Source organism: Mastigoproctus giganteus, chromosome 2 (genome assembly GCF_048544385.1).
Source record: "Mastigoproctus giganteus isolate SK-2022 chromosome 2, ASM4854438v1, whole genome shotgun sequence".
In the NCBI taxonomy this organism is placed as follows: Eukaryota; Metazoa; Arthropoda; class Arachnida; order Uropygi; family Thelyphonidae; genus Mastigoproctus; species Mastigoproctus giganteus.
The window spans coordinates 201401228-201413251 of NC_143576.1; the positions used below are offsets into that span (position 1 = coordinate 201401228).

Below are 12024 nucleotides of genomic sequence, written 5' to 3' on the forward strand. Positions count from 1 at the left end.
CAATCATTTTTAAACCTGCTTTCACTGTCACCAAGTGGTGTTGAATTTAATAAGGCCATACAACGGCCTCCGAAATATATTTTATTCAGAGGCTTATGATTTATTGCATTGCTTGGATCAATTTCAACCAGCTTGCGCGAAGTAATGACTTCTTCTTTTATGAAAAAACTAAGAATATTTTTATACTCAATTGAAACCATTGAATGAAGTAAGTGCAATCTGAAATGCTCAGATTGAAATTCTATATTCAGGCAGTTTATTTTCTCCAGTACATATCCTAAAAACAACAACATATGCTTAGTTCCTTTGGTGATCATAGTATTGTAAATATTCCCTTCACCATCGATTTTCTCAATTTTTGATTGAGACTGAAAATAAAGAACTAACGCATCCCACTGCTCAATAATAATTTTTATTACATTGCCACGGGATAACCAACATGTTTGTGCGAATTTGGGGATTTTATGCTTAGCAGTATCTACAACATCTTGAATCATTTTGAACTCGTTTAATCTTTTACTACTACGGGAAAAATAACAAGAGATATCTTTTATAAATATTTCTAGATATGATGGTAGTACCTTGACCGAATGACTAGCACATAATGCAAAAGAATGGCAAACACATCCCATTATAAATACTGATGGTACATCCTTTTTTAGCAATGACTGGAACCCACTCTTAGTACCCATCATAGTGGCACAATTATCACTTCCAAAGCCAACTAGATTACTTATTTGAATGTTTTTTTCTATGAAAAGATCTTTTACAGCTTGATAAAGCCCTTCTGAAGTACCATTTTCGACACAGTGTTAAGTAACACATCTACAACATCAAGTTTTTGAATATCAAAATATCTAACAACAACAGCTAGAACTTGAGATAAAGATAAATCTGTACTTTCATCTATTATCATTGAAAACTTGTTGTTTCTGCATATGTTGGAAATGTATATTTTTTCATGATAGGCTATGCCATCTTGTATAAGATAAGAGACTTTAGTCGCCTTTATCTGAACTTGTTTTGCAATATTGCTATCATGAAATGCTTACTTACATGCTTCTATAAGGTGATCACATTGCCCAAATGGAATATTATGCTCAGAAATTAGTGCAGCAATTGTTAACTCTGCCTTTGCTACTTCTTCATTCTCCGTAGGTTTACGTTTTGTGAAGAACGTGTCTAACATTGAACTTGTCTTAGCAATATTTGCACTTTTTTTATGTTTAACTGTATTTTTATGCACTAGTAACATCGATTTATTGGCATTCTTTAATTTCATTTCACAACAAATACAGTAAGATGCACCTTTTTCATTACTGTCTTCTTTCAACCAATCCTTTAATTCCGGATCTTCTAACCATTCATTTCTAAAATTTTGAGTATACCACCGTTTACTCATCTTTCTCTGTGGAGAACAAGTTTCAGACATTGTGGGCAATTTGTGGATATGGGTAATTAGCAGTTATCTTATTTAAAATGTTCTATAAAATAAAAAATAAATCACTAATCCATTAACATAAAATAGAAATAGTCACTACAATTTAAATTTATTATATCACTGTATGTAGTACACGCATAAATATAAAAATCACACCAAATAATGCAATAATACCACGAATGATCACAAAAGACTGTGCAGTAAAGACCGCCTTCCGCCTGCTCAATAGGCTGCGCATACATGTTAGTAACACGAACGAAAATCATAGTGTAGAACCCTGTGAAAACTTTGAAATCCTTTTACATTTGTAGTATTTTGTACAAGCACTTGAGATATTACAAATTATGATCAGTATTGTTAGAATATAAAATTAAGAAAATTGTAAACTGTTATTAAATGTATTAAATTTTATTGTATTTACAAGAAATAAAAATAAATTTTGACTTAAAACTAAAAATTACCGAAAAAACCCAGATAATGAGATATTTTTGTGAAAAAAACCTATCAACCCAGATGACAATCAAAAAACCCAGATCTGGGTGGAAAAACTCCTAGGAGTGGGAGCCCTGGTCTCATTAGTTCATCTGACATCTATTTAGTCCTAAACCTTGAGCAATATTTCTTAGTTGGTATGTAAAGCGTAGTAGCTTCCAAGATAAGTTCTTTGAATGCTTCCCATTTTGAATTTGCTGTTGGTAACATCATCAGTTGGTCCCACTGTATAGAATTTAAATACAGGCATACCTCGAATAACCAATAGGATGCATTCCATGAAATTACTTCGTTAAGCGAAACTTCGTTTTCAGAGGTAAAAATACTATGGCCAGAATAGGGATACATTCCTACGTAAAGAAAATGAAAAGCTTTTTTTTTTCGAACAAAGAAAAGTTTTATTAAATAAACAGTCAACTTACATACAAAGTGAAATCACATTTTAAAATATGAGGTTGAAGTTGATTGTTTATGCTTTTTTCCTCTTTCATTTAACAATTGCCTGTACGGAGTTATTGCATTTAACACTGATCGCTTAACTATAACACTTCTTCCTAAGTCAGGATCATTTTCACTAAAAAAATTTAAAACGTTTTCAATATCATTTAAGCACCTTTTTAAATCTTTGGTTGTTAACACTTTTTCGGCAGGTACTTCTTTAACTTCGCCTTCACTATCTTTGTCTTCGTTGCTAACAAGGCTTTCTAAATCTTCCACTGAAAAACCATCATCTTCTGCATTCAATAAATTTCTAACATCCTCTTCATCGACATTTTCGAAACCTATTTGATTGAGCCATCTGGATAACTTCATTTCTAATTCTTGGATGTTATTTTCTTCTTCTAGTACAACTTCTGGCCATATTTTGCGCCAAACTCCATTTAAGCATTTCTTAGTGACTTCTTTCCAAGAACTATCAATGTTTTCAATTGCGTTTTTAATGGTGTAGTTTTTCCAAAAAGTTTTAACTGTCATTTCCTCTTTATCCTCTAGTTCAGTTAAATTGCTTAATGTTCGACGCAGATAATAAGCTTTAAATGATGCTATTACTCCCTGATCCAATGGTTGAATCAGGGAAGTTGTGTTTGCTGGAAGAAACACAACTTTGACAGGAATGCATGTGTCCAACGTGTTAAGATCAGTAGGATGTCCCGGAGCATTGTATAACAACAAAAGAGCTTTTTCTTCAAAGTTGTTTTTTTTTTGACAATACCGTTTTACTTCAGGACAAAAGTGGTTAACAAACCAATCAGTAAATAACTCATTGGTAACCCACGCTTTTGTATTTGCTTTCCATATTACAGGTAAATTCATTTTTATGTTACCTTTTAACGCCCTCGGATTTTTTGAATGGTAAACTAATAACAATTTTAATTTCTAATCGCCAGAGGCATTTGATCCAAAGAGTAATGTTAAACGGTCTTTGGCTGCTTTGAACCCAGCAGCTGATTTTTCTTCAATAGAAATGAAGCTTTTTGTTGGTAGCCGTTTCCAGAACAAACCGCTTTCGTCAACACCGAACACCAAATTTGGTGGAAAATTTTCATGTTCAATTATTTCCTTTAGTTTTTCTGGAAACTTATTTGCAGCTTCTCCTGTTAATTTTACACTATGAATCCTGGCCCGTTTTTTAAATTTCTAGAACCAACCACGAGAAGCCCAAAAGGTTTCCGTAATTTCTTCAGTTTGTTTAGATTTCAGGTGATTAAACTGGAATATTTTTTTTATGTTAAATGGGGCTTGAAATTGCGGACTTCGTTATATCGAAGCTTCGTTATCAGAGGTAACGTTAACCGAGGTATGCCTGTACTGTCTCAGACCATCGTAGTCACCTTTACAAAAGCAATAACCCTTCCCTTTACCCCTGATGGTAGTTACCTCTTTGAGTAAATCCCACTTCAGCACACTGTGATCACTGCCACCTAGTTCCTTTATCTGCAGATTCTTAATGCATGAAGAATCACTACTGATAATCAAATCAAGTATATTACTTCCTCTAGTTGCCTCCCGAACATGCTGATGTAGAAAACAATCATCGAATAAATCCACAAAAGACTTGCTAGTGTGTGAGTGACCAGCCCACAAATTCCAGTCAATATCTGGGAAATTAAAATCCCCCATTATAAGACTCTCTGATTTACTGGCCCACTCTATTTCCCTGTACATTTTCTTATTACAGTTGGTCGTCGACTTACGACCGACTTCTGTTCTGACTGACAGGTCGTAAGTCGATCTGGTCGTATGTCAGCCATATATTTATTAACAGTATTTTTTAACCTTTCTAATCTTTTTATTATCTTTATAATTTATTTTTATAATCTTTTAAATTTTTATCATCTTTTATTTTTCATTTTAAATACAGTAATGCTTTTATCTTTTACTTCGTTTCTAAACCTAGGCTATCTCTCTCTAGGAGGTTAAATTCAAACGCTCTGTACATTTTAATTGGTTTATTATTCATACTGTTTATAAAAAATACAAAACTACGATCTATAATTACATATACAGTATTGTCATAATTTGAAAAATAATACTGTACATAATGTACTGTAAACACAAAAATACAATCTAAAATTAATGTAAAAATTAATACAAATGAAATTTACAAAATCAAATTTTTTGTGGTCGTAAGTGCGGCCGGTCGTAAGTCGCATAGGTCGTAAGTCGACGACCAAGTGTATACTCATCAGAGTCATTAGGCCTATAACACACTCTTACTCTCAATTTTGATCTCCCAATGCTTATGTCACACCAAACTGACTCGACACTGCACTGTCCAGCGATGTCGACTAGCTTCACTTCCTTGGATTTTATGTGTTTCTTAACTAATAGCATAACCCCTCCTCCCTTCCTATCCTGTCTATCCTTTCTGTAGACGTTGTACTCCCCAAATTCCAGTTCTGCATTCCTTATATCTGTGTGACACCACGTCTCTGATATCCCAACAATATTCGCCTTGGATGCTTTGAGCAATACCTCAAATTTATCAAATGTATTTAACAAACTCCTAGCATTGGTGTACACGCAAGTATACATGCACCTGTTCCTATTCTTAGCTATCCTAACACAACCTATGTGTTTACTTATACTGCAATGACTCCCAGCAGTCTCTGAAACATCCTGCATCTTGTTTTCCAGGCTTCTGCTCATTCCAGTAGAAGCAGTGCAAGAATCACTTTCACTTCTGCCAGTGGCTACTGTTAATCTATTAGTCCTTGTATCCTCCCCCCCCCCAAGCTAGCAGTTTTCCGACCCATCTAACACTGCCTCTATAGCATCAGCAAATATTCTTGCACCCTTTCTATTTAAGTGTATCCCATCCCTGTAGAAACAGTCTCTCCTGTTAACAAGTACAGACCAGGTAGAAAAAAAATTCTACCCCTTGAGCCTTGCACAATCTTTCCAGGGCTGAATTGATCGATAAGGCTCTTATCATATACTTCCTCCTATCATGTCTGGACAGAATTGCAGACACTTTCAAATTCAACCCTAATTCACGGCTTTTTTTCAACAGTGACCTGTACTTGTCAAGTAATTTTGTCGGTCTCCTACTCTTAATATCATTAGTGCCAACGTGTACAACTATATCACCTTGTGTCTATATCCAAGTGTCCCTTTATAGACACAAATGTGTTTTATATTTTACTGCTTTTAGTCATCTGCCTGGACCTTATACATAAACTCAGTCTGATTTTATCCAAACAATGACCAAATGTTAGCTGTTTTTAATTACTTAAAAGCTTTAAATCTTTTTACTCTTTTATAAAATGTAAATTTTTGCGATACTTTTCTCGTTATGTCTTTTTTTTTGATCTATTGACCTAATTTGTTAGGTCACTGAAATATTTTAACTCTTATCTTTTATGTGACCTGGTTTTGGCACATTAATCACCCTAATTGCTAATGTGCCAATAAAACCCAAACCAAATCAGTAAGATCACATTAAAAGTTAACAATAAATCTCCAAATGAAATCAATAATATTGTACACTGATGTAATTAGAAAGGTTTACTATTTAGTGTTATGGACAATAATGACAGCTGTTTGTGGAATTGATGTGCTAATGTACTCAGATATTTCATGTTGTATCAGCAGCCCATTAGTACCTGCTGTATTTGCCATTCCAAGCTGTGCGAGCTGAATACTAGCATTAAAAAATGACAAGAAGACTTGCAAAAATTAAAATAAGAATTCCACTTACACAATCATTTGCACAGAATGTAAAGTCCACTAACAATAGTTAACCAAAAACTTGTAATCCAAATTATGTTACCCACCAGAAAATTATTGTGCACCATGAACTGGCACATAAGTGTATGCAGAACACCTAAAACTTAAACCTGATTTTTTTTTTTTTTTTTTTTTAAAGACATTTCTCAAATTCCAGCAGAATCAGGAGTGCAAGGTAAAAGTCAAAAATATATTGAAGGAATATTAAAATTTATGTTTACATTGCTTTTATAGACATTTTAATTTTTATTTGGTGCATGCCTTGGGCTATCACTGAATTAATGTAAGTTCAAGAGCTATTGAACCTAGTGAACTCTATTAACATTTTGTTGGATAATACTCTAAAATCTCACATGTGGATCCTTATTTCCCATCCTATAATTTTTTTTCTGCACTAATTCTATTGCTTCTTTCATAGGTATGTTTATATATGTTTAAATAAGTATTAGTAGGCTCAGATGTGAATATGTCATTATTCACATCTAAGCTCACTAATAAAGTGGACTGTTATAAGCTCTCCTTAATTTGTTATACTATTTTCTTTAAGCAGAATTAAACTGTTGATCAGCCACTTTCTAAATTTTGTGTGGAACTGCATCTATTGTTACTATTGGCCTGATCAGGTTGCCTTCTTTTGGATTTTTGCATTTCTAAATAAGTACAAGGCTTTGCTATTTGTAAGTCTAAAATTGTGTTTTCTTCTTGATAATGTTCTGCAATCTAAATTTTTTTTTTGGTATAAATTAGTTGTGCATATTTTTTGTCAGATGTTAGATGTCAGATGTTTTTTGACTTTCCATAAGGAAATTAAAAAAAACTAATTATTGATTTTATTTATGTATTCAGATCTATTAATAATTACTTTTACAGTTTCTTTATCCACCTTATAATTATTGATTTTGCCTGTTTGTACCTTAGAACACACCTATTTTTCACATGTAAGATTTAGTTTGCACATTTAAGTTATACTTATGATTATTTAATGTTTATTCCATTTCTGAAACTAAATTGGTTTTATCCTGTATATGATAATCCTTTGGTGGACAGTTAGTAGTATTAGTAGTTGCACAAAAGCAAGCTTATACAGCATCAGCAGGTGGGTGGGATACCTTCCATATCAACTGTCCTTTCTCTCAAATGGCTTGTTTTGTTTTTCCTTAAATTTATTCAAACTGTACACTTCTACAATACCAGATGGAAGTTTGTTACGCACATCTATCCCACAACTATTGTTCATCAATTTGAATTTATGCTCCTGAGCAAGAGGAAGGAGTCTATCAGCATTGAGCTTACTTGATTCATTCAAAGCCTTAAACATCTAATTTTCCACTACCTTGAGTGTGTTACCACATGGTTGGGATTATTGATACCCTCCAATACCTTATATTTGTCAGTGTTAAATGTCATTTTTCACTTCTCAGCCCATCCACCTAAATTTTTGTAGATCATGTTGCTGTAGCATACCCTGATTACTGTCATTAACCACCCTGCCAACTTTCATTGGTAGGATGGTAAGAAACTTTGAAACTTTTTATTAGGTATTATTCATTAATACTAATATGTATCATATGTATTCTATTAATATGTATTATTTCAGGAATAACTTGTAGTAAAATTGAGGATTGATATAGCTGTTAATGTTTTTTCTGTAGTTTTTTTATATTGTGAAGCTGCTTATTACCTTCTAGAAATTTTCTTATTATTTTTTTCCCCTTCTTACACAGGTAATGCTAATGAACCCAAACTGGAGTGAATCACAAGAAACTAGGATCGTTCTTCAAGAAGATCCTTCTTGTGTGCTTGTGTTTGCAGATTTTTTGAAGTACTTATATACTGGAAAACTTCACATAAACCACTTTTTAGTTCTTCCATTAGTAACCCTTGCTGATAAATATAATGTGAAAGACTTGGTTCATTTGTGTGTAGACTACATGTGTCGTCATGTCGTGTCTGCTACTAAACATAACCAACTTGTGAGTGTTTTTATTTATTTGTTGGAAATTATATTGAGATTATTTAGCAGTCTTATTAATTATTTTTGCTCTCCTCTTGATTAGTCATCATTGCTTTGTCTTAAATGTTTCTTAGGGAGGGCCTTCCAGTTCATTGATGGGATCAGTAAGTACTTCTCATCATATGTAGATATAAACTGAACATAATTTCTATTTCAGATCCTCATAAAATGAGAAGGTTTTGATACTACTGAAACTGTTCTCTAATCTTTAGATTAGAGAACAGTTTCAGCAGTACAGAACAGTTTATAATTACAAAAGAAATATTATTTCTTTTGTAATTATAAGCATGAAGTTTATTTGTTGTTATTCATGTTTAACTAGGTTAGCCAATGTGGACTCTTAATTTTACTTTCATTATCATATTGAATATCTGTAAATAAGCATCTGTTCAAACTTAAATTTTCCTTGATGTTATCTTTCTTATTGCTGTGATCAGCATTATTTAGGGGGGCTCCTCCTCTGAATCTCGGCCTTACAAAATGTACTAATTGTTTCATGATTGCGGACCTGTCTGGAACAGGACATGATACAGCCAAGGGTGGGTGGGGGGTGTTGTAAAGAGTGTGAGGATATTAGGCATCAACTCTCAACATTCTGATGGACAATTATGGGAGCTTGAAGAACAGGGTGGATGCCCACAAAGGATTTAAATTGGGGGGAAGGGGGAAACATCAAGCTATCAGTTGTCTGCCTCAGTGCTGGAACTTGCATATCAAGCAACACAGTGGCAACCCCTAAAGTAGAATGTGCCCGAGAAGGTAGCTGTTGTTGGTGACTATTGTCAGAGAAATAGGAAATATATTGTGCAGGGAAAAAAGTTGATGACATTGTAGAGCAGATATCATCTTTTAGGGCCACAAAAGGTGATATTGTTCTACACTGCTTTAATGACATTAAGAGCAGGAGATTTGAGAACTTACTTAACAAGTACAGGACAATATTGAGAAAAAATTGAGCTAGGGTTAAATTTGAAAGTGAGTGCAATTCTGCCCATATAGTAGGGAGTAGTACATGATGAGAGCCTTATCAATCAATTTGGCCCTGGAGAGATTGCGCAAGGCTCATGGGGTAGAATTTTTCTCAGTCTGATGTTTGCTTGTTAACAGGAGTGCTTCTACGTGGATGGGGTATTCTTAAATAGACAGGGTGCAAGAATATTTGCAGATGCTATTAACGCATTGTTAGATGGGTCGAAAAACTGCTAGCTCGGGATAATACATAGGCTAATAGATTAACAGTAATTGCAGGCAAAGTTGAAAATGATTATTGCACTGCTTCTATTTGAACATTTAGCAGCCTCCAAAGCATGGTACTAGGGATTTCAAAGCCTGCTGTGATTTCATGGTCATTTTGGAACAAGGAAATACATGAGCTGTGTTAGAGTAACTAAGAGTAAGGACAGGTGCATGTTTACTTGCATATACACCAATGCTAGAAGTATAGTAAATAAATTTGATGAATTTGAAGTGCTGGTCAAGTCATCAAATGCAGATATTGTAGTATAATATCAGAGACATAGTGTCACTTAGATATAAGAGATGCAGAATATTAATATGGGGAGTACAATGTATACAGAAAGGACATATAGTGTTTCTTGCCAGTCAGCTCCAGAAGTCCTCCCAACTCTGTAATGTAAGCATTGTGATGCAGTACAAAATCTGTAAAGGCCAGATGGTGTCTATTATTATGTAGTTTGTGTCACATAGTATTGGTCTATTGTTTTGGCCGCTTGGCCTAGGGGCCTGTGGGACACCAGTCTCCAAGTTTTCATCCAGCACCATGGGGAAGTGGACTGAGCAGTAGGGTGTGAAAGGTCTCTGGCTAGGGTGAACCATGAGCATTGTTTGAGCTTGCTAGGGAGGGGCTCCCTTAAAAAAAAAAAAAAAAAACCATCTGGAAGAGGAGTATGGAGGTAATAGTTTAAGTGTGGATAAAAGGTGAAGTTAAAATGGGCGAATGAGAGGAACGGTCCACCAAGAAATTGGAAATTAAGGGAAACAGAGGGGCAATACCTGTGGTGAATCCTCTCTTCCACAGGGAAACTGTTGAGAACAGGGAAAGATTTAAGGTGGTAGGGCCCACCAAGCAAAAAATTTGGGAAAATTGTAGGTGGCCAGAGATGGCCTGGGTAGGGGGGGGATCAAAATCATAGGGTTAGAATGTATATGTAAAGGGAAGAGATTGCTGCGGTTATAATCCATTTAGTTAAATCCCATGCTGTTGTTGCATGCCACCAAGAGAGAGAGCATGGCATTAGCAAGCAAGCAGGATGTTTCCTAGTTGGTTGTCCCACTACAGTAATCAAGTTGGGACTATCAGAACAACATGCACACACAATGTAGAATAGATGTGCCGAAATTTGCTTTTAGCCAGTGGGTGATTAATTGCTGGAACAAACTTCCATCTGTCGTTGTGGAAGTTGATAGGTTAAATAAATTTTAAGGAGGAACTGGACAAACACTTAGAGAGAATTGTTTTGTAAATTTTTTTTTTTTTTTTGCTGATGCTGCATAAGCTCATACACTTACTTCCTTGCATCACATGCCACTACTACAACATTTATGCAACATTTATACACCTGTCATGCTTAGTCAGGACATAATTTTTTCTCCCCCTTCTTATAACATATACAGTAAACCCCCGCTATTTGCGGGGCTTACGTTCCTGAGAAATGCCACGAATACCGTTCCAAAGTATGAAATATATAAGAAAAACTAGTCTAAAATTTTGTCTATGTATGTATTATATGTACCTTCATAATATGACTATGTACATAGACAGCACATAGTGAAATGCAAGCATATGGCATCGAAATGAAAATAAGAAACAATTTAATATTAAATGTAATATTTATTAGAAATTTCAAGCCAGCGCCTTTGCTAGCTAAAAAACTTATCCCGCCAGTGCTATCCCAGTTTCGCTAAAGTGTTGATAAAGGAGTTTTGCCTTTTCACGAATGATGAGTGAACTTAATGGAATTTATTTTAAGTTTGGTCTTCTATCCACAGATTTAAAGCCTTTTCCATTTTTTCTAATTTAACATCACGAGTTACAGAGCAATTTTTTTAAGCAATTAGCGCGTTTTCATGGACACTACGGTGGATTTTTCTTCCGATTTCTTGATTGATCGTACCGTTGACTCATTGATTTTATAATGTTTTGCCACTGAGGAGACACTTTTACCATTAGAAATTTTGTCTAATAACTGAATTTTATTCGCTAATGTCATCACCTTTGATCTTTTCACAATTCCCTTGTTATTTGTAGCGATATTTTTGTAGGGGTTAGAAAAGAATTTGTCCACAATAACATCACTTTCTTCCGTTAACACACTCGAAAAAGTCTGTTTTCACTAACACACTGCAAAATGGTATATTTTTCGCTTTTGTAAGCATATCAATTTATAAATTGATATATAAATTGATAAATTTATTCAATTTATAAGCATATAAATTAAAAGCAAACCACAAATTATTCAATGACAAGTGCATAGCACATACTGAACAAGGATTAGCGAGAAACATCCACGCTCGCGATTTTGTCACCCCCTCCCCCCACCCACTGAGCACTGTTTTGACCGGGAAAGATAATTTTAGCCACGCCCATGTTTTTTTTTTTGGCGGAAAATGTTCACTGCGATTTAAAATTCAACTTTTTTAGGTTTCATTTTATATTAAATCAGCGACCGCGAATACGCGAAACCACGAATACAGATACTGCGAATAGCGGGGGTTTACTGTATTTATTGGGTAAAATATGAGTATTTGACATTTACATTAACAATAACTTTCTCTCACATCGTTGTTCTTTCCTTATTCCATTCCATCAACTTGTCGGATGAGACAG

At 34.5% G+C, this 12024-nt stretch overlaps 1 protein-coding gene across 1 annotated transcript in view; it reads left to right on the forward strand.

Moving 5' to 3' along the window:
• Positions 1–12024, forward strand: part of Tango10 (transport and golgi organization 10) — a 102695-nt gene that overhangs the window by 24428 nt on the left and 66243 nt on the right. Inside the window, exon 3 of the mRNA XM_090390131.1 lies at positions 7888–8136. Within this exon, the coding sequence (XP_090246257.1) occupies positions 7888–8136 (249 nt within the window). The remainder of the gene's footprint in view (positions 1–7887; positions 8137–12024) is intronic.